Raw genomic sequence first — 27,167 nt, 5'->3', positions numbered from 1 at the left:
AGAGCCAGCTTTTCTATGCCTGTGAATCTGCATCACAGGCTGCAAGCTGCCAGATAAACATTCATTGGGTTAAATAATGACTTTTGGCTCTCAACTTGTCTAATTTGTTAACAGGAATAGCAGACAGAGAATGGGATTTTCTACAAGCTTTACTTACATAAGGAATCCTGACGACAGATTGATGTCATTCAACCAGACCTCCTTCACATGATTAGGCCTTGTGCAATCAGCCTCTTCTTTCTTTCCTACTTCAGCTCCGAGCTGAAAATTAGCATTGGGAAAGCCCCAGACAAGTCTGTTTGAATAGCCAGAGGTTTGGAACACGTTTCTTGATGCTTTGAATCTGCGTGGGGCATCTCAGGAGAATTGGCGCCAGCTGCGTAGAGCTCCCCATAGCCAGTTTGCAGGGATGCAACATCACACACAGGTTTTTTCGCAAGGGCAGATGCAAGGTGGTGAATTCTTGAATGAAGCTTCAGATCCATTCTCAAAATTGCATAGAACTATCTTAACTGAAATTCACCTTTGAGTATTTTAGGAAAGCAAATGTCTTACCTTGTCTTCACTGAAACACCTGTGAAGTTCAACCACTGTTAATAACAAAACAGTTCCTAGGAGAGGGTAAGGACAGAAAGCTGTCGTTTTAGAATGTTTTATATAAAATAAGGAAGATTAGTCTATTTTGAATCATCTTCAAATTTTAGCTTGATTATTATTTTGCAAAGAAAACAGACAGAAAAAGATCAGTTGTTTTTAAATACATTTAATGTTATGAAACATATTGCCTTTATTTTGTTTAAATCCTTGCCAAATCCTAACATCAACAACAATAAAAGCCTTTTAAAAACTTTTTCTTTATTGACACCGTAGCCTCATTGTTTTACTCTAAGGCAGAAAACAAACAGAGTCATCATAAATAAAACACTGACATGGAATATAAGACCAACCCAGGCCAGACAGTTTGCTTAAAAGTTTATGAAAAGTGCATCTGGCTGGCTCAGGACTCCCTGAGTAAGGTAGACATTCTCCCACACACCTCTTGGCTATTTAGCCACTTCTGAGAAAATCTGAAATAATATCTGCCTTTCTCATTTTAAAGGTATTGCATTTACATGTCACTTGCTGTGTGAGGTAGGAACCAGTTTCTGGGGGCTGTATCTGGGCCTCACCTCCTTATTGTTGCCCCTCCATTTGCTATGCAAAAAGAGATTTAAGTGCAAAACAAAGCCTTAGCTGTTTGCGAAAGTGAACTACTGTTTATTTTCAGTCACAATTCATCAGCTGATTGTAAAGGATATTTCTCCTTATTTTCACCTTCAAAGCAGTAAGAGGCACAAAAATCTAGATATAACTTTTTTTTTTTTTTTTTCTTTTTCTTTTTTCCCCGAAGGATGCCTTTGAAAAAAGGGGACTTGAGCACTAGAAGAAAACAGTGTGTTCAGGTTGTCTCATTCAAAGCTCCATGAAGTTTCTCTTTTGTAACTGAACCCAGCCTGGAGTAAATTCTTAATTGAAAAATAGCAGCAACTCAAAAGTGCATAAATTATTAACTTCATCAGTAAATTAAGGAAATGGATTTGCTGCATCTAACTATCCTCCTAACTGTCCCAAGATCCTTTTATTTTTACAATGACCTGGAAAATCAGAATAAAGGTACTACTATTTTGAAACTAAAACTAATCTAAAATCTTCAGTAGATTTCTTTCTGAGATAAGGCAACTTGTGTTTTACCAAAATTCAAAAGATATACAGAATGACTGGAAGTAGCCCAATAACAAGACAGCCCCTCCTACACCACCAAGCCTTAAAACATAGGTTTTTCCATTCGTATGTAGACTTGTAATTCAGGGTGTGAGTTTTCAAGAAATGCCAAACATCTTGTTCCCAGGGATGCTGATTATTGGAGAGCTTACACAGTAGGAAGGCTGAGGAGAGATCCAGTCCTGAGCATGGGGGAGGCAGGATGCTTCAGCTGAATTTTCAGCTGTAGTAGGTAAAGCTGTGGGAATTGCAGTTTCATTCATGTCTCATACAGACTCCTGTGAGTCCTGCATTCAGAGCCTAAGCAGTCCAGTGGCCATTTGAAGAATACAGGTGGCAGTACTAGACTGACATTTTGGATCCCCATATTGAATGCCTTGACTCTAGAGGACCCCCTTCCACCAGCAATCCATGAGAGGTTGTGCAGAGTTAGGAAAAGTGCTTAATCAATGTGTAAGGATTGCATTTACTCTGAAGTTCTTATCGGGACTGTTCTTTAATATGAAATTACTCTTCATCCTCATAAGACATATTCAGGATCATATTCATTCATGGCAGAGATAAATCCATCAGTGAAGTATCAGTAATCACCTTCTTTGCAGTGAGATGGTTTCCACTGGCTGCATGCCCTTGGAAAAGCATGCTGTTTCTTGACCAAAAAAGGTAGTTCCCGGTTCATTTGTGGCAAATATTTATATTTCCTTTAGAACAAATTTAGATGCCACATTTCTTCCCAGGGAGATTGTTCATGGGGGCATATTTTTTTTAAAGAAAACAGTTTAGATAGAGCTTGTGTTTATGGATCTTAAGCATACTGTGTGTTGAACAGAGTAGATCTAGAAGACAAGTGGTACAGAGGTAGCAGCACAATACTGTGATGAAACACTTCCACAATAGCAACTTCAAGCAACTTGAATTTCACAGAATCCACGAAAACATTCCTGTTTAAAATGTGCTTTGCAATAAGAACATCAAGAGTTTCTCTTTCCCCTTCCAGCCTACTGCAAGCACAGAAATCCTACTTTTCCTTAGCTAGGACCTAATTTCAGTCCTACTGATCCACTTTTAGTTACCAAGGCCATGGAGCAAGATGACGTTCTCAGGTGGACTGAGTGCAGATGATAGTCTCGAACAAGAATAATCATCAAGTTCCACTTTGCTGGAAACACAGCTGTGATAGCATTTGCTTCGCTGGTTCACTGGAGGAGGAAGATTCAGCTGCAGACCTTGCCCTTGGTTGAAGAAAAAATTCTTTTTTTTTTTTTTTTTTCCCCTGGAAAATGTCTACATTTATAAAGCAGGTAAATTGATAGCTTTTAAACGTAATTTTAATGACATCAGTCATTCTGCCAAGGGGGAAAGTTTCACAGCTCAAAGATGAGGCAGACAATTTCATACATTTAGCATGAATTCAGAAGGTGTTAGGATCTTTGACAGCAAAGATAGTACTTGCTGTGGACTAAGGTTGCTTCAACCAAAATTACATAGGAATATATATACTAAAAAAATAACCTTTCAGAATTACAGATAAATATGAGTTACATGTAGTCTCGTGTGTAGTTAAATCCATGTTTTACTTTGGAATTAGATGCCTGTTTTTGTGGTAATCCAGTCACGGAAATAGGTCACTCGTGTGTAAACTCCAGGTTTATTTGGCTTGGCACATTCATCTCCCCAGCTCACTATTCCCACGAGGTACCACATCAGTCTAGAGTCTGGAGTAACCAGTGGTCCCCCAGAGTCCCCCTAGAAAAAGACGAATGAAAAAAATATTTAATTGATCAGAAGTGAAAATAAAATTTTCTCCATAGACAGGAGGGTCTACCTTAGAAGTTAAGAAGCAGTATTTCAAGAGCAGCCATCTGTGCAGAATCCAGTATTTCAAAAGCAGCCATTTGTGCAGAATCCAGGCTATTTCTCAAACTTGAGTCAGAAGTCTGTGGCATTTTCCTGTTTGCCAGGGCACCTTGTGACCTCTGTTTCAATAAAAAAACTAACAAAAAGCTTCTGTTCTGTTTTGTAATACACTGCTTTCCACCTGCCTTGTCTTCTGCCTCATACAGAGTACAAAAACACCAGTATAGGCAGCAATCTAAGACAGCAGGATCTTTTTTTTTTTTAAACAGGTTTTAATAGTAATTGCTATTCTTAAAAGAAATAATTTTTGTCACTTTCGGCAATGATGTTTCAAAAAGGAGCTTAGAGCTCCTTTCTGCTTGGATCTTTCATCAAGAGCTTGTTCTTCTAGCTAGATGTTATCTCCATGAGGTGTTTGGAGCCCACTTTCCAAGGCTCATTTCTGATACTGTTAATAGTATGACATGGTAATAATAGTTGAGCTGGAAACCATACAGACTGAGAGGCAATCCTCACAGAACAGACCAAATTCCCCAACTTTCACCAAAATTATTTACTGAACTAAGCAGCAGTTGCACCCTTCTGCTTAGATTTTTTTAGTGCTGAGCCAGGAACAGAGAAATGAGCTTCCTGGATTTATTCTGCAAGAAGTTTGTATTTGGGCAAAAATCTGCAGGACTGGGATTAAAGGAAGAATCTGTATTAAACCAGCACTTTAAGAGTACAATCTTTTAAAATAAGGTAAATAAAAATCACATTTTTAAAAGTTATCACTATGGAAATATTTTTCTTTCCACAAAAGCATTTCCTTGCAACATTTGCAAACCTGCAGCATGGATGTTTCCTTCCCATTCTTTTACAACTACCTTCCTTATAGTTATCTTTGTTTCGGACAGTTTTCCTTTCACTGAGCCAAGTCGGTTACCAAAGATCACATTGTTACAGATCTGTTCTGATATGATCCAGTCCAGAATTTAATTTCAGTGAGTGACAGTGCATTTTTGCTGGTAACCTTAACATTCTTAACCTTCTTCCTTCTCACCTGTACAGATGTCTAGTGTTAGCTACTTGAGACATTTAATTTTTAGCTCATAATTAGTGTAACAGCACTTAGTGCTAAACGATGTATACTAAATGCTATTTCACTTTACAACAAAATTGCTGTTCGAATGGAGAGCCTCTTTAAAGGACTGTCCATTAAGAATTGGTCAACCAGATACTGCAGTCAGCATTAAAATTGTTTTCCTTTCTAATTTTCAGCTACAATTACCTGACAAGCATCTACCCCTCCTTCCAAGTATCCCGCACACAACATCCTGGGTGTTATGTCCCCATCATACACTTCTTCTCTGTTGCAAGTGTCGGAGTCAATAAGTTTCACTGTTGCCTCCTGAAGAGCATTTGGGGCTGGACCTGAGAGAAAATACAATTTGGGCATTTATCAACAAAATTACTTTGCAGTAGTTAATATACTGTGAGAGTGTTTAATGTCCTCTTATGGAGGACCAGCTTGACTTGGTTTAATGTGGAGGTTTTGCTTGTTGATCTGCCTAGGTCAGGCCCTTAAAGGAGAGTGTACAGAGAATCACAGACTCACTTAGGAACATACCATTCAGACTGAGGAAATGATTGCATGGTACATAGTGCCGTAAGTGTAAAGCCATATATTTTACACATGTTCCATATAACAAAAATTCCATGTTCCATGGAACACAAATTACATAGCAATTTGAGCAGATGATACAAAATGAAGACATCTTGATTCTATTGCTAAATCTACTCTTAGCGTGGCCTGGTAAGAGTGTGAGCTTGAGTAATTCACAGCTCACTCTGCGTCTTTACCTGAAAGCTCACTGAGTTATCTGTAACTTCTGACTAGTGCTGGCAAAATAGTTTTTTAGGTGCTATATAAGCACGTGCATGGCTGGACTACCTGTCTTAAGAATTTACAATATGAAATGGAAAGGCTGGAAAAACAGAAGAGTCTTCTTTATTTTTTTGCTCCAGTGGACTGTAGTTTTGTCTTTATCCACTCTAGTTTTAGAACAAGAAACTGATGCCTACAATTAACAAACCTATTGCAAATTTTAAGCTTGCTGTCATATCACATGTGGCTACAGAATTGATATCAGTTCACTCAGAGCAGCTGTTTATGGACCATACAGATCACCTGGCAGACTCAGGACTCACCGTCATTGGTGAGAGCTCCCCAGCCTGTAATGACAGCATAAATATTGTAGGGAAAAGTCTGAGATGGCTCTGGCAGACAGACACGGTGTATGCTGCTCGTGAACTCAACTCGTTTAGAGAGCTGCACAAGTGCAATGTCATAGTCATGTTCTGGGTAAAGGTACTTCTCATGGATAATAATTGTCTTGACTGATCGCTTCAAGCTTGGTGGCTTCAGAAGAGCTCCAAAAGTAGCAGTCCATTTCTGAGGGTGAGTCATGCTGAAAAAGGTAAGAGTTCTGTAAGTATTTTGCTGTAAACCTGTGCTTGGGACTTTAAATTTGCAGAGTACCTTTACTGTAAAACTCTTTCAAACCAGCTCCCTACTAGACAGTTGGGGCATCCATCACTTTTCATAACAGAACTGTGGGCTGCTTCTAGAAGAAGGCACTCCTGCATTCCCTCCCCTGCTCCTTTTCCTGGATCTAACCATTGTGTGCCCGTAGGGTGCCATCAAATACAAAAGTTCTTCTGCTGTAAACTCTTCATTTCCCTTACTCTCTTTGCACATTGATAATCTGTGCAATCTGCTGTTCCATCTTAAAATACCTTGCAGCTTCACAATTGCCATGCATTGAACAAAAAATGCTGGGAGTGCATGGCTGCACAGAGGGACCGGAACATGAGATGGTAACTGCCGGTAGCAGTCTGCAGTGGCAGCAACCCCATTGTAACATGAAGGCATATGTTTAAGAAATGTATAACTGGAAACAAATACTCCACCATTTCACTTGCCTTACCTTTTTTGCACTTCTTTGATCAGTATGTCAAGTGACTATTGACTTTCACTCATAAAATTGCCATTTCTGCTCCCGAGGACCAGTCTTTAGTTTCTCATTGAAACATCCAGTTGATGGGCCTACTTAAACCTGATTTTTCCAAAATTCCTTCTCTGGGAAAGAGTCAGGGGTGTGGTGCAAATCTGGAAAGCCACGCAACTTGAAACAGAAGGGGCACATTCTGCTGCAGATTCTAAGATGCCAACTTACTCTCTGAAGCAGTGAGCTGCAGATACCAGCCATGTGTTGCTGATGAGCGTTGCACCACAGCGATGGATGTTATTGTACTGCAAACTGGCCTGCCACGGCCAGTCCCCGGTCTCTGCAGAGGACAGTCCGCCAACGATTCGCAGCGATGTGGATTTTGCCATCGACTTGACTGACCTATTCTGCCGTAACCCACAGACTGTCAGAAAGGACAGAGAGTATTAGATGTTCTTCTGTTTAGTAAATCCTGCAAATGGCTGTGGGAAACATATGTAAAATTACACACCACTTATGTTCTGTAAAAAAGTACTGGCATCAACAAGAAAACATACCTTTCACTGGTGCTCCCAAGTCAGACCTCCTCATGCACAGCCCATGTGCTAGAAGCCTGAATGAACAACTGACTATCATGGAAAGTCATGATGGTCAAACATTCAGGCTTAGCTGTGTAAGCTCAGGAATCGGCATCTTCACCACACACCCAAGACAATTCCCGGAGGCACGGCCAACTTTAATGCCCCAGGTAATTTCTCATTAGGATACAATATGAAGAAGGCAAAACCTAAAATAGGAATGATCCAACTTGTGGGGTTTTACCATGCATGCATGCAGATTACATCAGCAAGATGTCACCTGAAGACAGGCTACTGATCACTGCAGTCTGCAAGTGGACCTGGAGAGGCACTTCAAGTGAAGAGCGTCACACTACTTCAACCAGAGATGACAAAAGGCATGGATACCTCCAGCACGGTATGCATCCATGACATAAAATAAGCATTTTATCCAAACCAAGAGAGAAATTGAAATATCCATAGTTTCAACTACTAAACTCAGGATATTCAGGAGCAGCTGAAACTTATGCATAGCTTTAGAAACTTCCTCAATGAACAGACTTATTTCAGCCATCTTCTCCCACCCAAACAGTATCAAATCCAACCTACCAGGACCAAGACCCACTAGTTTTCATCCAGGTCCCAATTTCAGCTAGGTATTTGGAAAGTTGACACACAGGACTATCCCAATTCATTGAAAAAGAGACAGAGGTGAGAATTATTTGCATAGCGACCACATAATCCAAACCGTTGCTGCACGGCTTGTCTCCCAGACATTGACCCAGGAGAGGGCCAAAGCAGAACTTGTTAATTCTTCACTGAGGAGCTGACAGCCCCAGGGCTCTTGAAGTCCTCAGAAGTGGAAAACAGGAGCCACAGAGAGTGTTATCTCATCCCTTTCCTGCTAGGATCTGCACAACATTATGTTAACAGTACTTCATGGTCAAAAGTGGCAGGAATACCACAGCAGATTGAAAGCTGTTCATAAATTTAGAAGGAGAAAGTTACACCACATTGGGAAGTTCATGTTCTCAGTGCAGACTCTGCTCTCTTCTGAGATTTAAAACCACAGTGAAGGAAATCAGTGAAATCTAAATCTACTTGTCCAAAAGTTTTGTGTAAAAGACAAACTTCAGAATATACCATAGTTTGTAAGAATGTCTGAGCTAACATTTTTCCCTCCTGAAAGCTCTTTAACTGGTCCTAAAACTGCACAATCCTATCAACCACCTGAGCAGTCAATGTATAAAACACAGGGAAAGAAAAAAAAAAAGTTCCATCACTGCCCCAGAACACCAGCACCCAAAAAGCAATGTAATTTAATCTTCCTTTTTTTAACTATTTATTGCTAGGGAACTCATCAAACCTTCTCAGAGTTAAAAGAAACACAACTTGTAAGCAAAGATAACTTTTATGACTATTTTATCTCCAAACAAGCTGACTTCGTTCTCTGAAGACTTAAAAAACATCTCTACAAAACAAGGTATCTCTATCTAACCCCTATAGCAATGCTTTGAGAAGACCAGTCGCATTTCCATATATTTCCATGAGGAACAATTTTGTGCTGTCAGCCATTCCAAATTCCAGAACATTCAGATTTTAATCACAGGCTGATGTAACTTCTATACATTTCCTTGTGGTGCCTCTCTCCTTTCAATTCATTCTAAAGAAAATTACATAGTCCAAATTTCTGGGAGTACAAGGTCACATTCATCAGACAGAGGGATGAGAAAAAGCTCTTAAGGGCCAGGAAAGGTGCTCAGGGACTCTTCATGCTAATTTAAAAAGACAGAGATGAGATTTCTGATGTTTAAAAAAGCCTCACTTACTGTCATTGAAGATGGCTTCTGCTCTTGTTGGCTCGACATCTGAAAGAGAAAACAAACAGTCAGGGTAAGGCCAGGCCAGCACAGACAAGGTTCCCCATCCCCATGGTCATCCCCCCAACAGCCATTTGAGCACAGGGCACACAGGAAGCATGGCTGAGGGGGCTGCTAGAAAAACCAGGGTAGCTCATACGTTATCATGTTCATGTGCTGGCTGTTGCCCTCCTCTGCAATCAATTGAAAAAAAAAAATAAATAAATCAACAATTCACGTATTACACCAAAGGCAGGTCCAGAGGAGATCTGGTACTCTGTCTGTGCCCTCTTCAGGTGAGTGCCCTCTTCACTGCAGCAATGGAAGCTTACAATAGCAGTGGCTCACTCTCATTTCTCCTATCTTATTGGTACACTATTAATACTAAAATAGACAGTACATAGCAATTTATTGCATGGCACAGCAGCTTCTAGCAATACATTGCCTCCTTTAACATGCATGTTGTATGTTTACTGAAAATATGGCATGCTCATGCTAGCAATAACAAGCATTGGCTCAAGGTTTAAATCTATCCCTTTTTTTCCAGAATGCTATTTTTCACTAGAGTTACTACTGTATTTTCCAGCATTCAGAACAATTTTTTTTATTATTATTTTTTTTTTTTTTTTTTTAAGGGAAAAGAATCACAATTTCAACACAGGTTTTTTAATTATAAAGTGATTCTATACTAGTGTCAACAACTTCATATTTTGTGTCTGGGTAGGCTTTCTCAGCAGATCCCTATCCTTATCCACTTCCTTCATTTCTCTTTGCTGCTACACAGAATATCCTAGTTTTGAGCCAAACCCACACCAAGTTATGAGGAGTCTCTTTTGAATGCAAAGGGCTCTGGCTCACACTTGTCACCTGCTGGGTTTGTGTCACGTGTTTTGCTTGCAGCTTGACACGTCCTCAGGTATGCAGGGTGAATTGTCTGTTTGCAATCCACCAGCACCAGACGTGTGCTCACTCATTTCTTAATGTGACAGTAAGCAGATTATGATAGAAAAAAGGAAACAAGCAGAACTGCAGCACACGTACATCTTGTCTGCAGGGGATGTTACAGACCAAAGGCAGTGCTAGGGCTGCCGTGCATGCGTGCAACCACTGCTTTATTTTATAAAGATGGGAGAGGAGTTAAAATTTATCATTTATATAGCAACACAGCCTATTCACTATGGAAGGAACTGAAGTCTTATGCACTATAAACAGGAACTGTTCACATGATGAAGATAATTACGTTTCACTGGTAGGCAAGACACAACTTCTGAGATCCTCTTCCAAATAAAAAAAAAATGCTCACTTGTACTTTCTCGATTCATATGGAAAAGGAGGGAAACACTGAAAGTACACATGCATATGCATTTCAGTAACACTGGTTGTATTCTGTGAATTTCCATGGATAATAGGGTCGGTTATCTCCTAGAAACCTTACATCAAAATGGAATAATACCACAGAGCAACAGCGAGGTCAGCAGAGGGATTCAGCAGTGGTGTAAACGTTACTGTTTGCTAAACTGTACAAAGGATTTGGCCCCTTCCCCTGTATATTTATATTGGCCAGAAGTGCTTTGAAAAATCTGGCCCTACTTTTATTAGTTTCTTTCAACTATGATGAGCAACCAGTGTTTTCCTAGAAATTCGTACAGCCTTCAGAACTAATTCATCATTTGAAACACACCAATACTTTATATCTGGAAAGCGTTAAGGAACCAACAAATGCAATTCACAATCAAAGAGGACCTTTTGCCTTTAAGTGCAATATTGACAACAATATTTTTTAGCTTTTCTCTGGGTGGAGAGACATTTACTTCATAATTCATAATTATAAAGCCTGCAGCCAATTATTATCACTTGCATTATGTTGCAAAGCTCATCAAGAAGACAAAAGGAGCAACCAGCTTGTTCAAGTGCAGTGCCGGAAGCAATTCAATTGGCATGTTCCCACTGCATCGTGTTTTGCTGTGAGTCACAGGTGCTCTGCAAGGCACCTGTCTACATCTCTGTTTGCCTTCTTATGAGGCACCTAGAAAAAAGTACAAACCTCACATGGACAAAATTTTGCCCATTGGTTCCAGTTGGATCAGCCTCTGTGTAGTTGGAGAAACAAGCCTTCCACATGCACACTGCCAGTCTGTACAGCTTTAATGTCAGCAGACCTTATATCACTGCAGTGCAACTGCTGTACTCTCCTACCCATCCACTGCTGAAGGAAAAATGCCAGTGATCAAAAGCAGGGAGCACTTTGGGTTACAAAGTGAACTGAAAATCAGGTTGCTTACTGATTTACCTTGCTAGGGGCTTGCCTTCATTTGTTACCAGCTTCACATTTTGGCCTGTTCAAGAGCACAGATGTTCATGTTGTGCCAGCCAACGTGTTGCAAGCCCTGCCTTGAAGCAATCACTTGTAAGGCACGAGAGACAATTTTGCTGCCCTGCTCATTTACTATTTGCCCTAGTTGTTTGCACTACCAAGAAAAAGCATCAATTAGTACCAATTAAAGTGTCATATCTTGTCCCAACCACATATGGCTTCAAAAGTAGTTGTTTGTGCCACATTTAGGAAAGCAGTGTTCAAGCTTCTACTGTAAACAAGTTCGACTTGAACCTGCATGGAATACCTGTAAAATGGATCTTGCTAATGAATTCAAGCTTGCTTAACTTTAATGAGAAAACAAATGTTTAAATTAAAATCATTGCAATCTATTGAAATGCAGCTTAGGGATTCCATCTCTCAGAAGACGGCTCTCTTCTCCAACTGGACAAGCAATTTTGTTAATACAGTTATTTTACATATTTATTAAACAAAATAAAATAAAACACACTGAGATTCTTAATTTCTGATTGACTTGCGTTTACTATTTAAGGTCAATAAATTATCAGTAAAGAACTTTCCTACTCCTCAACATATGTGTTTGAGCAAACATGGAAGGAAATGCTCATAGTTAACTGCAGGGTGAATGGGACATCTTATCGGTGAAGGGTTCAGAGGCTCCTGTGGAAAAATGTGCTGACTTTGCTACATCTCTAAATGAATCTGACATCTACAGAGTCACTGCATCAGAGGAATCAGTTATGTGTCCACAGCCTCATTTCATTTTTTCCAGAGAGTTCAGTGTTTATGTTAAAAGGAAAAGATCAGACAGAACTCTGTGACATAAGGGTATCAGAAATTATAATAACATAATGCAAGCAAGGCAAGCAAATGAATTATTGGAAGATATTATGCATTTTCAGCATAGAAAGGGCCAGAGATGGCTGCAAAATTAAAGATGGTAAATTCTTTAAATACCTGTTACAGTTTTACTCATTTACATAATTTTTCACAGGTGTTCATAAAAAAAGCTTAAATTTCTTTGTAAGTTTCTACACCTGTAGATTTTCTATATGTGAAAACATAACTCCTAGTTTCAAAAGCAAACTGCATGTTCCATCCTATACTATATCAAGTTCCCACATCTTGCTTGTCTAACATGTTTTTCTACACAGAGAAGGTAAGGTAGAGATTATCTTAAAAAGGATATGAATGGAGGAAAGGATTGTAAACAAAAATAAGAAAGAGTAAGTACATCAACACTCATAACACATTATTGGAAATGCATTTGAAGCGCAGCTTTGAGAAATGCACCAGGGAACAGAGAAAGCGTTTTCCCACTGTCCTTTGCCACATTTTAGTGACAACTTTCTTGAAAGGAGAGAGTATTACAAAATTCTCAGCTACATCTGAAACAGGGGCCTCACCCAGTGTTATGTAGGGTGACAAATGTGCATGCAGACAAAAAGGAGATCACTGGTGAGCTTCAGTAGGTCACCAAACTGGGCAGCTGAGAGGAATGTCACAGAGTGCATGTCCTGCGGTGTAGACAGAGGTGGGGATAATAGCTCTACTCTAATGCTCTTTAATTACAGTAAAGACCACAAAGGTCTGAAGTACTGGGGGAAATGGGAATGAGAGCATTGAGCAGCAGATTCAGACGTGTTCCAAAAATTGCACCCAAAAGAAACTGCAGGAATTTCCTGAAAGATGGCAAAACATGAGCTTTGGTTTCAGCAGGAAAGGCATGCTCTTGTGTGGTTACACAGTTCGTACGTCCTAAAATGTCTCTCCACTAACCTTCCAAATGCTAACTGCTCTCTCAACAGGAATTACCTCTCCAGATTTATACACCCTTGTAGAAGTAGCAAAACATGGCTTAGATACTGGTGATGCAATTCTCATTCCTTCAAGAGAGTAGAATAACCTGATATAGACCCGGCAACTGCTTTGTGCCTCCATTGTCCTTGTCACCCAGCTGTTCCCTCCCTGCTGATGCTCACTGCACCTGTCCTCACATCTATGACTCCCTCCATTGTCCCCCATAAACATCTTAATCCTGTCCATGGGGCAGACACAGGTCCATACCTCACAGCATGCTTCCAACTCCATCTGGTTGTCCTGCAGCCCAAGGAGAGAACTCCTATGTACCAGTTCTGTAGCAGGTATCCAAACAGATAACAATTTCTAGCATTACTTTTCTTCCTGACCTACAGTCATGCCCCAGCTGCAATCAATGTCTTACTGCAGTAAAGCCAGCCCAAATTGCTCTCAACCTCTGCGGGCAAAGCATGGAAAAACCAAGGTTTGAGAGAGAAAATCAATTAAATTAATGTATCTGGGCGAGAATCTAGTGAGAAGTGAGGTCAGAAAGAATTTCTGCTTAATTCCTTTATCACAAGCATATCTTTGCAAAATACTAATTTTAAAATACGTTTCAGTCCCTCCCATTTCAATCATTCTCTCTAGGCTCTTACTGAAATGTACCACCTTGTGCCAAGCTAGTAACCTCAAAGTGGAGGAATATCAGATCTCCACTGTTTCCCAATGTACAGATGCATGTTCAGTTCCACTCCCCAGAGATGCTGTTGTGGCTGATAAAGAGCAAATATCCAGACTACTCCGTACATTATTTGACATGGAACATTCCTCATCAACCTTGTCAGACACTCATCTGCATGACTCCCACAGAAGGCTTGATAAAGAAGTAAGAATCTGTCTGCCAGGTTCTGTACTTTGTAGTTGTTGGGAGCTTTAGCAAGCCCCAGATTCCAGATAAATAGAAACAATAACAGTTGACTTGTTGATCAAAACCAATTCATGACTCATTATTCATGGTCAAAACCTTTGGCTGTGCAACAGGTGGGAATACTTCCTACTCATTTTGAACAGTGCCAGTGATCTTGCAACCAGCTGCTTTCTGACGTCAGAAGTACCTTCCCAAAAATACATCTTGGGATACTTCCAACCTACCTGACGAAGGGAAATAGTCTGGCATGCTGCTCTACGCTTTGCTTAATATGAATCCGGACTGTCAGGTGACTCTACTTCTAACCAAGAAATCCTCAGGAAAATAAATCAGCCTTGTAGGAGAGCTCTTTGTTGCCAGAAGCATAGAGAAGGCAAACTGCAACACCTTCTTTCAGTGCCAGTGGAAGAGCAAGTCCTAACATGGGTATTTCCAAGCCATCTGACACTTTGACATCTCACTTTGGTTGTCCCTGCACTGCTCTTCAGGTAGGGTAGGAATTAGTTTGCTTGATTGTTCACTAAAAAATATTTGGGCTTCTAGTGGGGTTTGTACACAAGTGCAGAGAATTCTATCAGTTCTTATTTTTTATCAGAATCAGAGGGAATGTCTGGATGTAAACCATCCTTGACCAAGGGACTCTGATACCTAGCTAAATAAAAAAGAAGGAGCTTCAGTAATAATACATTTGAAGGTACCCTGACAAAAATGGTTTTTTGCAGTCCTATGTAAAGAACATCTACAGTTTAGTGACAGACAGACCAGAGACAGTATTATGTTGTTTTCCTTGAAGTTTTGCTCATTTTCTATTTTCTCACATAGGTATGATCAAGCCTCTCTCTGCTTTAGAAAAGAAATTAACTAAGAAAATATCATCAGTTTAGACTTTATCCCCTCTTTTTTCCCAGTCCTCAGGAATGCAGAGTTCTACCCCTGGTCTGGCAGATTTCTTAGTGTTCTAGTGCTGCCCTAAACTGCAGCTTGGAGGTCCGAAGTGTAGCACCCAGACTGGAGGAGTTTGTTGGAGCTGACTCTCAAGGCAAATTGTAGTGAGTGAAGCACAAGTTGAGACATGGTGTTGAACAACAAGGTGATTATTTTGGGGGAGGAAGACTTAAGGAGGTTCCCTCTATCAGTCTCCCCCTAGCATGCGATATAAGTAAGTGCCTGACCTGGATTTCTTCAACTAGTGAGCTATGCTTAGCTAAACTGAGCTATATCATGGCCCCTAAATTTGAATCTTTTGATAAGGTGGTTACAAAGAACGGGTTAATGACTTTTTACAAGCCATTATGAAAATGTCATTCTGAAAATGTCTTAGGATGAATAAGGATTCCAGCTGACAAAAAAGGTACAATGAAGCAAGATTTAGAAAGGTGCCTGCAGAGCATTGAAAAAATCTAGGGCTTCTTAGGTTTCCATTGTTTAAATAGTAATGGTGGACAAGATATTTCAGGAGGGGTGAGAAAAGTAGAAAACGTAGAAACCTAGATTCTTCTCTGGACCTCTAGGACATGCTGAAAATTGTCACTTCTTCTTGGTGTGAAGAATAAGTTCTATAAATTGAGACCAGCATCTCCTCTAAAAACACAGAAGCTCTCCATTCTATACTCTTCTCCTGAGTCGACCTGAAATGGCAACAGCATTCAGGAGCTGGCCTAAGCTTCGTACCACTGCTGAAATCCTATTAGCATGGAAAGATCAAAAAAAAAATTTTTTTGGACAGCCTTTTATTGTTGTCTCTTAGAAATGCCAAGGTATCGTTTATGTTCTTTTGTGTCACTCGTAGTACTTGCACAATGCTAGTCCTGTAATGAGCAGCTGACCTGTGTAGTCAGTGTTTTATGATTAGGCTGGGAGAGCCAAGAAAAGCAACACAAAGTTTGTCACACAACATTGATAAAGTAATACAGATGCCATCTCTTAGTGAGACTATATAATGAAAACATTGCAATTCAATTGTATTAGCCAATTTTTTAATTAGCTATTAGTGCATTACGGTAACAATCGTGGTGCAGTTCAAGGTCAACTAAAACAGTTTTGAGTCGCTCCCCACATTTACCGGACTAAATGAAAGCAGCTTGACTTGATAAGATCACAGTACTTTTTTAACAATAATTTTTGTAATCTTTCCAATTTTATCATTTATGTAAAGCATCAAATTAAACGGAAGATTCAAAATTCACTAACCCATGATCCAATTGTGTAAACAAAAAACAAAACTCTTTGAATCTCTCTGTTGCCCACACACTATTTTTATCTGGGAGAATTTACATGTGCACTTTGTGGAACAGGAACTACTGGCATATAAACAACACTGCAGGGAAATGGTGATTATTTGCCTAGAGTGATGTCACCTATCATTCTGAGCCATTCCAAAGCAGAAAGCTGGTTGGTCTATCAAGAAACAATGGGGGTGTGACTGCTAATATTTGAGTTTCATTGCATTACCACAATGCAAATCTGTGCCCAGTTCAAACACCAAGAGGAGGAACAAGTTGCTTCTGCTCATTTCTGAGTGGGAGGAAGTCTAGATCTCTCCAGCATGGAATCTGGCCCAGGTTTCTTGTTCTCTAAATACAGCTGTCTAACCTCTGCAGGTTTCTGCTGGTTGAAGTAGTCTAGTGTGGAATAGCAAGCAGCAAGCACCCACCCTTCTAACTGTACTCTCACTCTTGCACTTAGGAGTCCTGCAAAAAGAAATGGAGCAAGTATCTGTCCCTACCTGTCAACCAGCAGCTCATTCTTAAAAAGTCTGACGCCCAGAAAAATTGCCGACTAAATATAACTGAAGCCAAGAGAGAAACAAGATTCTGAGCCTGCACAAAAGTTGTGTAGCAGAACTGAAGTGTAGAGGATAGTGCAGTTCATGTTCATATCCTGCAGATTGATGTCAGCTTTGTGAAGAAGGGGATAGAATCCCTACCCAAGAAGTCATGTAGATAAGAACATTATGCTTTTCTTTCCCTTTCCTCTGGGGAATTTGCAAGGATTTTGATCCTCCCACCAAATACTATTTTTTCAGTGCTTTTGTTCTTTCCTATTGTCATCCAAGTATACTTCCTGCACTTTCAGGCTCCATGACAGTAACATAAAGTCAGTACTGCAGTTTGGAGGAAGGCTGAGGCTGTACTGCGAAACCACAAAGTAACTGCTCCCATTTATCCATATTTAAGATTTTTTTTTAAGATTTAGCGGGTTTGCTGCTGATTTTGGTCTAACTTAAGGAGCACGAAAGACTGTCATTCAGACAGAGTAACACCAAAAGCTATCATCAAAAGGGAAAAACCAAGTCCCATCAATCAGAAAATGGAAATAATTACTTTTAAAGGAAATGTAATATACTTACTTGAGATGGTAGAGGATCGAACATTTATTCGCAGAGGTCCTGTGTATTTTTTCAGTCCCCTCCGTAAGATCCTTCCAACTCTTTCCCGCAATGCTTCTATAGAATCCGTAGAGGAGAACCAGAATGTGAGCAAAGCCTCTGCCATCACACCATCAGTATCTGGGCTACAAACCAATGAAAGAGTCTTGTTACCTTCAGCCCATTTCTGCATTTCTTAGCTTTTATCTTAGCTCTTCTAGCAATGGCAATGTAACATAAAAGATTAGATACATTTTCAAACATCTGTGTGAAGGAATTTCCAAAAGAAATCCAAGAACGCTGAACAGTCAGTCGAATGCATCATAGGCTAGAAGGTGGCATGATGCTTTCTGTGAACCAATGGTCAGACCAATAAAAAAGTCTGAAAAACAGTTTCCGACTGCATGCCTGAGACAGAAGAGAGGAAGGAAGGAATTGGTTTGATTGCAATGAAAAGCTGGATAAACTGCGCTTCAGAAACATGAGGCAGATGATCAATGGTGTCTACACAGACCTTTCAACAGCCCTATACATATACAATAAAAATTTACAGTCACCATCAAAAAGGTACTTGGGCCTTTCTGGGAGATGGGGAGAGACCACAGCAACCTCTTGGACAATGTTCCTAATAACCTCATGTTGTGCAACAATAAATGAAACTTGGCAGCATACCCACAGTCTACTTGTTAAAGTCAAAGAGATGGATCACAAAAGGGGACTTTAATACCTCACTGAAAAGTGCAAGCAGCACACACATTGAGACACACAATTCCACAGTTTTAATGTAAGATTAGAGGAAAGAAAGGGGAGTAAAGTCTTGTAACAGGTTGAATTCACCTGGTAGTAGTATTTCTTTTTCCTTAAAGCATCAGATACTGCAGTAGATGGAGTGATAGTCTACAAACACCAAACTGACTAATCTGGCATAGTAAATCTTGCTCGGTACTTGCACATGGCTTATCTCTGGTCATCACAAAGGGAAGGTAAGAGCTTGCACCAGGAACATTCTCTCTTGTGCCTCCTCCCACCTGAACCAAGAAGCGATGAGACACAAGCCACAACAGATGAAATCACAGTTACTTCATACAGGGGGAGAGCTAAAAGGAGGTTGTTCTGTATTTAGATAGGAAAGGAAAAGAGAAGATCCTCTAGTTATATCTCACTGTCTTGGAAATTTGTAATTACATAAAGGAAAAACAGAAGACGGGCAGCTTATACAGAACTCATGTGATCCGGCTTTAATCTTTGAAAGGAACATGTAGCAAATTGAAACAGACATTCCCGATATCGTCAGTGAAGGGAAAGAAAAGGCCATGTGTTTTAAGCACACCAAGGCATGCCAAATGGTTCATAGGTGAGCAGAAAGATGCACTCCTTTTGCCTCAAGGATCTCATAGTTGAGACTGAGAAGTCATATGTGAACTTTTCAACAGATTGTTTTCTCTATTTGTTCCAACTTCAGCGTGATTGCCACTTTGTTTATTTTCCAGATATTATCTGATCCAAATGTGGGTGTTGCTCTGCATTTCTGAGGTGTTCCCTCACCTCTCCCCCCACTCCTCTTCCTGTGCTATGCCACACTGGAATTACCGTATCAACTCTTGCAAGCACACCACACCTCTCGAAACCTTCAGGTAAGTACTGCCCACCTTGATTCTCTTATTATATAGCAGAGATCCAGAGCCAAAGACACCTGGTCAAGATTAGTATTGTCTTTCTCAGTGAGCAGTGGGCATTATTATTAATGCATTGTTTATACTGAGACAAAAGATACACGTGGTCCTTTCCAAGTAAATTCGCAGCTGTGACCCTGCTCAAAAGAACTTGCAGTCTGAGCCCTCGAAGAGACATAGAGAATGTATCTCTGAAAAAATTAACAAGCTTTGGCGCATACAAATCTTGCATCCAACACAGCAAACATCACAAGTCCCTCAGTCTGTCCTTGGGAACAAGAAGTAGTGAAAAATAGCACCTATCCCTACATACTGGCCTCTCAGATCCCTAAATCACCCTGCCTATGCTTGCAACACTTTAGTCAGAACCAAAATTATCCTTAAAGCTGCATTCCAATAATGACTTGTGTGTAACTGGGGATTAAGCTAAGGTAGAGGAAGAGGCAGGATGTCACAAACCGTGTAAGAACAAGGAGAAACACATTCACAAGGATTAGATCTTTAGATCTTAGTCTTGCGGCTTTAGTCTATGATTATGAAGACATTCAAGGTTGATTTGCAAAGTGATGGGCACTGTCACTCAGGAACAAGATCTTACTGCTACAACAGACAGTTATATAAAAAGAAAATTTTCAGCATTTAACAATGGTTTAAAAATCAAATCAAACATTATGTATTATTGGCAGTGGAACAGAGAGTAAAAGAGAAAAAAAGCTCCACATTGCTCAATGATAATCTGAACTACAGGTCTGACCCCTTCATCTTAAAAAAGCAGGAACAGTGGACCTGAGAGATGCATGGAACAGGATGATAAGAAACAGCTTGAATGCAAAGAATGCTGAACTGACCGGGATTTTCAACTGGAAAAAAAAAAAAAAAAAAAAAAAAAAAGAGTGGCTCTTACTGAATATAAGAGAGAAAAGGGATATGATGGGAGTGTCCAGTACCAGTAATTGCATGGAGAGGAGGGGTGGTGATCAACTTTTCATCATCTCTTTCAGCACAAGAGATAGGGGTCACTGAATGATCCAAAGAAGGTGGTTCTTCACAAGAATCTCCTTCCTAAAGGACCAAGGTGCACGGATTTCAAGAGTCCAGGAGACAATAGATAAGTTCTTGGGAAATAACACCACCAAGGGCTGCTAAACAAACCACAACCACTTCAAGAGCTCCCAGGTGGTAAATACCTGGAGGCAGGGAGCATACCAAGAAGCAGTTATCACACATCTGTTATGCTGCTACTGTTCCCTGGGCATCTATTTATGCCCATTCTTAGAGCCAGAATGATAAGTGGGACTTTCTGAGCCAGCACAGCCTGGTTTTACTTGACAAGCCCAGTGCAATAGCAATGCTAGAAATGACATCTGTATTACAGTGTAAGAAATAGTTTAGATTTTGAAAATCCTTTTTGGTTTTAGATAGCTTTAGTTATCTCTGCCTTAATAACTGCTCAAGATCTGAACACAAACTTGTTAGAATTTGCACTGACTGAAGGGTATCTTCTGCATTAAGATCCAAAGGAGAGCAAGGTTCAGAACCAGATTATGCTCGATTAGGGATTATGCTCTGGTTTTACCCACAATACACTTTACTGAATCAGATCTATCTGGGCTTGGCGTACATTTAATTTTATCTCAGCTGCGTGCATTTATTATAATCTCACATACCTCACTCTGATTAAGCGTGAACGGATGTATTTTTTCCTTAAAATGGAATTGTAAAATGTCTTGTCGATCTGTTGAAAAAAGAAAAATATAAGATAACAACAAAAAAAGGACGGAAGCGGACATATTGCTGGAAGGAGCATTCAGCAAACAGCATTCAGTTACAAACTCACGGCTTAAAGAGCCAGGAAACATAATGCAGCCCAGCCTCTAGGTAACATTTGTCACAGACCTTTTCTAACCATGTCCCATTTGACCTAAAAGACACATCATAAAAAAGCAAGCTCATTTTTCTAAATGTCCTATGGCTACATCAGTGTGCCACTGCAGCGCTGTCTCGTCCACTCCCAGGCGTAATGAGTAATACATAAACATCCTTGGAACACACTGCTGCAGTCTTCCAAAGCGCAGCTTCCTAAAGACTGCCCACAGAACGGATATAGCATGCTGTGCTCTGCAGTGCACTCAGCCTCTCCTGTGGGGGTCCTTTCTGACACAGCATTTACCCTTGTTCTAATAGAAATCTATCGCAAAGCCACCAATAATTTCCAATTATTATTTGATTATCATGTTCCCCTATCACCCTTGTGATTTTCCACTTGCTTGGACAATCATCAAGCAATTCTCATCAGAAACTGGAAATCTAGGACTCCTAAGGAATTGATCCCCAAATAACATCTTTACCGGTTCCTTCTTAACCACATCCTGTCAAGATGTCATCTCAAGATTGCATGATCAGTCTGAGACAGCTCAGTGTGATATAACATGGCATGAAATTCTGCCAGGAATGGCTCAGGATAACTGAAGGATTGAGAAACAGCAGAGTCACTGGTGAGTTATGCAGCAACTCCTCCTACCAATAAGACCTAGTAAATTGAACATATCCTGTAAACATCAAATGCATTGCAGGAAAAACTGCACAGAAATGCTTTGCAATTTCATGTAAGCTGTCTTTTTTAGTTTTTAGCCCTTAAAGGCAGTCTATTTTAGCCAAGTCTCAAGATGTTCTATTTTCCAAAGGAAAGGAAAAAAATAATGGTTCTCAAACTACTCGTGTGTTGTAATATGTCAGGTACAGAAACAAGCATGTAAGCATGAAATCTGGGGGTGATTCCTCCCAAGGAGCACAACTTGCCCCTTTTCCAGCCTTGGGTGCCACAAGATGAGGCTTCATGGCATTACACAGGGGTATTGAAGCAGAATAATTCCAAGATGTAAACTGCACGATGATTATTTTAAGGTGATTTTAAGCATACATTAGTAAAGGAAAAAAGGAAAAAACCACAACCGCCCCTGGTTATTGGAAGCAGTTGCCCTTAGACAAAAAGGGGGGGGTTTTGCTTTGCCTTTTTTAATGATAACATTTGCTTATCGTTTCTGTTGCAGTGTTAGCTGCTTCACCAGTGATTGTGTAAGCAGAAGCATGTGGCTCAGCAGCACGGCCAGCTCTGTGGCATGCAGTGGCATGTGCTATCTTCAGCTGCATTGCCTCTGAGAACTTTTGAGATCTTTGGGACACGGGCTTCTTTGCAGAGTGCTTTGCAATCAAAAGACATCTTTGAGCTGGGCTGAGCTACACCTCAAGCTGCTGCATTGCTAACGAGTGAAAGCAGAGTGACTTTCAGCTTGGGAGTGAAGAGGGCAGGAATTCGCAATCCCTTGCAAGAGAGGGTTGTGTCCATTTAACATTCCCAAATCCTTTATCTCTTCCTGACAGTTGTGTTTTCGAGATACCTTACTGTCTCCGATGTCAAGTTGCTTTGCTACACCTTCCACCTGCACTTCTGCAGCAGATACAGGGGTCCTTACTTCTATCACCCACTCTCTTGTGAATCTTTGTTACAGCCTAAGTAGCTGTGATTTCAACTTTTTGTACTCCCAACATGTTCAGCTTTCTCCTTTTCTCCTCAGCCTGGACCACTTTCAAGATGTTCCATACAGTCTGATGTATGTGCTGCAGCAGAGACAAAGACTTCCAGTGGTGTCTCACAAAACACAACTGCACACAGTGCTTCTAACAAAAAGAATCTATGGAGTCTAAATGCAACTAAGCTACCAGCAACAGACATTGTTTTCAGAACATTCAATCCAGAAAGCATGTTAGTTATTTTCATGGGGAGAATAGGAAGCATATGATTTAAAATTATACCAAACCTGTGTACTTCCCTTCTCTTTCACACTTTCATATCTGAATGAGAAAGTAGACTCTTTTCCCATTACACACTGCCACTGTCACTTTCCCACCCTTAGGAGTTGCCTTAGCACTACATCACCCGCAGACAAAAAAACAACTGAAGGGTGGATTTGTTTTCAGTGAACCTTGCAGGGCCTTTAACACCTTCAAATGTGAGCTAACATTTTTTTGCTTTTGCAACCTACTGTGTCTCATCATGGAAGAAAGGCTATCCAAACCCCTGCACTCTGGCCCACCGCTCACCTGCTGGTGAATTCATTTGGCAAATATGACCCAAATCTCTTCTTTCCTCCAACCATGATTTTGGTAACCTGAATTATTAAGAGTAATCTTTATATTCATACAGAGTTTATATAAGAGGAATGTATGTAGGAAGATGCCTTCAGATAAAAAAATTCAGAAATTAATGTTCTGCCTTTTATTTTTACAGTTCTTTTTTTGATGAACCCTTTCACACACCAAACTGAAAAGATTTCTCTCCAGCCTGCTTATAGCTTTCTTTTCAGCTAGAGTTACAACCATGGGAGCAAAAGCAACTAAGACTTTGTCCAGTGACTAGTTGTGACTTGGTCCTGCTCAGGAGAAGCATTTACACTCATTTAAGAAATGTTTTGCTTTGATTACAGCCCCTCAAAAGTGACACTGTCATGACCACATCCCTTAATTTTACCACTGTTTAAGTGCATCTCACAGTTTTTCCTGGCCCTTGTCAACAACACCTCAACTGTGACAGCTGTTGCTGCAGGCAAGTTCTGTGAGCACTCTGAACCAAGTCCTGCTTTTTTCAGGTGAGAAACAATTTCCTCACAGCCTTTGGTTTAGCATTTGTCTAAACAAGGTTTTCTTTTAGCTGCTGTATGTTGGCTATCTTGGCTTAATGACATTTCTAATTTCCTCAGTTGAGTTTCATATTCTCTGTACTTTTTACTACGTTTCTCTCTATGCAGAACAATTTTCTTAAACAAACTGGACTTTGTTCCTGAGGGCTGGTCCATCCAATACAGTAACTAATAGTGGCTAGCACCAAAGATGCAGTAAGAGCAAAACATTCTCACCTGTACAAACCCAGACAAAAAGGAAATTCTTCCTTGTTCCTTGTAGGCAGAAATTGTTTTATACTTTGATGAACAAGACTTCTTTTCCTGTTCTGTCTCAAAAAACTCCAGATCTATCATCAAACTCCTTCTTGTGTTGCACCAAGCTCAACCTTCTAAGGCCCTTTCAGTGAGCAAACTACTGAAGTCTTTGTGGTTATTTTTGTAAAAATCTTTGTGATTTCAGAGTCACACAATGACCTTCCTCCCTGGGACCCAAAAAAATACCCAAGCTCTGGAAATAGGTCACATCAGGGATCTCATCACTCTGGGTAGTATGGAACTGGCATGAGCTGGGCTTGCCCAGATGTGTGGCTGTGTCTGGAAGTGACCCAGCAAGGCTGGCTGTGTCAAGTCCTCGCTGATATTTGCTGAACACACTGAGTTACATGCATGGGATGTTCAAAAGTGTTCAGGCTTTGGAGCACAAAGCTTCTTGTTGCTCAATGGTATTGCTTTTTTGCCTGCTGCCAGTTTAGTCCTTCAACAGCTATCTTCATACTACATTCTTCCTCTTACCTCAGTAGCTACTTGGGACGTAAAGCCTATTATTAGTGATTTTTAAAACGTTTTGACCATAAATATTAATTGCAACATACCACTTGATTCAGTGACTCTCCTCAATTTACAGCCCAACATGCTGAGACCCCTAGAGCTGACCATAATACAAATCCAGTAGCTGCTCCTTTGAGAACCTGACATCTTTACTGCCTTGTTTTCAGCTGAGGGGTTGAGAGAGGACACAAGGAGAAAGACTGACATGGACAGGAAAAAAAAGAATGTGGCACTGTTCCAAACCAGGATGTGGACTTCACACTCTCCTTAGAAACAGACATTCCAATTACTACCACAGTCCTACAGCCTGAGGCGAAGCAAACGGACCTGAAGGAGAGCAAGTGCAATGGTCCCCGTGCCTCCAGCAAGCCAGAGGATCAGAAACCTTCCCATCAGAAACCACACACACACAGACAGCAGGTCTCACAGCGGGCAAGAGCTGTGTGATCCCAAACACCAGCAAATGGCATCACAGACTTCTCACGGAGTTTAAGCTAACAGGGCTGCTAAAGCTGAGGGGCGAGTAAGCACTGCCCGAACTGCACTGAAATAAGGAGCTCAGCTGGATGGTTCCCAGAGGCCACATCTGCAAAAGAAGAATCATTGTCCTTGTACAGTAGTTCCTAAAAAGATTGGTCTTTCGGATAAAAGAAATTAAGAGGACTAATATATGGGATAACGTCAGGATTTAAAGTACCATGCTTATGCGTGGTGCAACCAATTTCAAAGGCATGTAATGACATGAGTGTTTCATTATAGTTATGTGTATTAGTGACAACTGGAATTAAGGTCACCTAAGTATTCTCATTCCTACTCCCTGCTTTCAATTATCCATAATTAGCTTCCTAAAACTTTCACACTGCTATTAAAATTTTGTCCACTTAGGGGGGGAATTTTCCAGCTTTTGGAGAAAAAATCAGGTTTGGTGAGAAAAGCATCTGTGCCAATATCCAGAGAAGGGTTTTGTGGTTGGGGTTTTTCTTCTTCCTGAAATAACACTCTTTCCTCAGGAAAATTACTGTGTTGATTCTTGTGCGTTTTTTTAAACAATACTTAGAGGTAAGGAGCTGAAATACAAGAGCAAATACCTCTTAGGAAAATAACAGTTTTGTGAAATCTAAGGAAGATTGTTGGTTATGTATTCAGCTTACAAGTGCCCAAACACCAACAAACCACACATCTTCAGTATTGAATTTGGATTCTGCCTTTGGACAACACCAGGATCTAAGCAGCCACTCTCTTGACCAGCCAGATTTTGATCACTGGTTTGCATCTTGAATCACTTCATTGATATAATTACTTGCAAACAATGCAGTAATTCTGGATTGTGAGTCTATAATTAAGATAAGGTTCTACCCTTAATCACACACACTATCAATAGCTGGGCTTTACTTCATTTTGAATTCCTTTTTCCACCTCAGGTTCACATCCATTCTCCTTGCTCACATTTTAGAACTTTCCATGATGCACACTGGATCAGTATTAGAGTTGCTTGGTTATTGGGGGTGAGGTGTCTTATGATTTTTCGGGATTTGTACATGCATATTACAACTTCTGCTGTGATGAACCAAGGAAAAAAATGAAAAAGAAAAATCAACTTGTGTGCCTATTACCTGAGAAAATTGTACTGCATTCGTAAGTCGAAAAATCAGACAAGTTGAAGGTTCACTGACTTTACATGAGAAAAAAAGCTGGATATTAGGCACTTTTTTGATAACTAATTATTTCATCCTGAAAATTCATGAAATTTAGGTAGAGCTCACTGAAAGTTTGAGCTCTTAGAGGTGATGAAAAGTACTAAGCCACAGCTTCATGTGCTACTCTGCATCAACTCACACCAGCATGTAAAAGTCCTTCATATTTTCTACAAAATTTAGTTTACTGTGCTAGTTTTTCCTGTTTCCATGTGTCCTGTTTTCCCTGTTTCCATGTTTTGTGGAAACAAAATCAAAATCAAGAAAGCATGCAGGTTTTTAAATCTATGCAGTATATATCTATGCCAATGGTCTGTTTCTTCTTTTAATTTAAATAGGAGCTTCTTAAAACAGCATCACAAGTGAGATGCAGGTGTTTTCTGGGAGTTACTTCCTCTGTCAGAGTAGAACATTTCACCTGTCTCTTTAGGGCCACACCTGTATATATACATACTGACAGTCAAGTGTGCTGTCAACCTCTAATTCCAGAGCTAAATAAACATGTTGCCAGGCTGTCATCTTGGCCACTGATGCATTGTTGCTTCCCTTTTGGCTGAAATACCATGGAAAATCCTTTCTGCTTTGTTTCTAGCCTCAGCCACCCATAGAGGGCACCCCGATTGTGCCTCGCTAGTCCAAGGGCAATGCTTCCTATTTGTGAAAATTGTTCCCTTAAAATTAAGCTTATGAAGTGGAAGTTATCAAATCCCCTAAAATTATATTGGTATTTTTCATTTCAAAAAATTCCTTAAATAACTTTTTTTACATAGATAAAAGATTTTTTTTTTTCCCCGATCTTACAATATTATTTTTCAGGGAAAAAAAAAAAAAAAAATAGA

General features: G+C 40.2%; 1 protein-coding gene across 1 annotated transcript in view; it reads right to left on the bottom strand.

The window, feature by feature from the left end:
- Positions 1 to 3,345: 3,345 nt before the first annotated feature.
- The window catches only part of LOC120753110 (transmembrane protease serine 11E-like), a 39,381-nt gene continuing 15,559 nt past the window's right edge, over positions 3,346 to 27,167 (bottom strand). The window contains exons 4-10 of the mRNA XM_040065052.1: positions 20,795 to 20,862; positions 17,437 to 17,600; positions 8,995 to 9,033; positions 6,837 to 7,032; positions 5,809 to 6,068; positions 4,889 to 5,031; positions 3,346 to 3,507 (exon numbers count right to left, since the gene is read on the bottom strand). Of these exons, the coding sequence (XP_039920986.1) occupies positions 3,346 to 3,507; positions 4,889 to 5,031; positions 5,809 to 6,068; positions 6,837 to 7,032; positions 8,995 to 9,033; positions 17,437 to 17,600; positions 20,795 to 20,862 (1,032 nt within the window). The remainder of the gene's footprint in view (positions 3,508 to 4,888; positions 5,032 to 5,808; positions 6,069 to 6,836; positions 7,033 to 8,994; positions 9,034 to 17,436; positions 17,601 to 20,794; positions 20,863 to 27,167) is intronic.

This window comes from Hirundo rustica, chromosome 5 (assembly GCF_015227805.2).
Source record: "Hirundo rustica isolate bHirRus1 chromosome 5, bHirRus1.pri.v3, whole genome shotgun sequence".
NCBI classification, from domain to species: domain Eukaryota; kingdom Metazoa; phylum Chordata; class Aves; order Passeriformes; family Hirundinidae; genus Hirundo; species Hirundo rustica.
The sequence above is the reverse complement of the archived record's forward strand: the minus strand, read 5'-3'. Positions and strand labels throughout refer to the sequence as shown.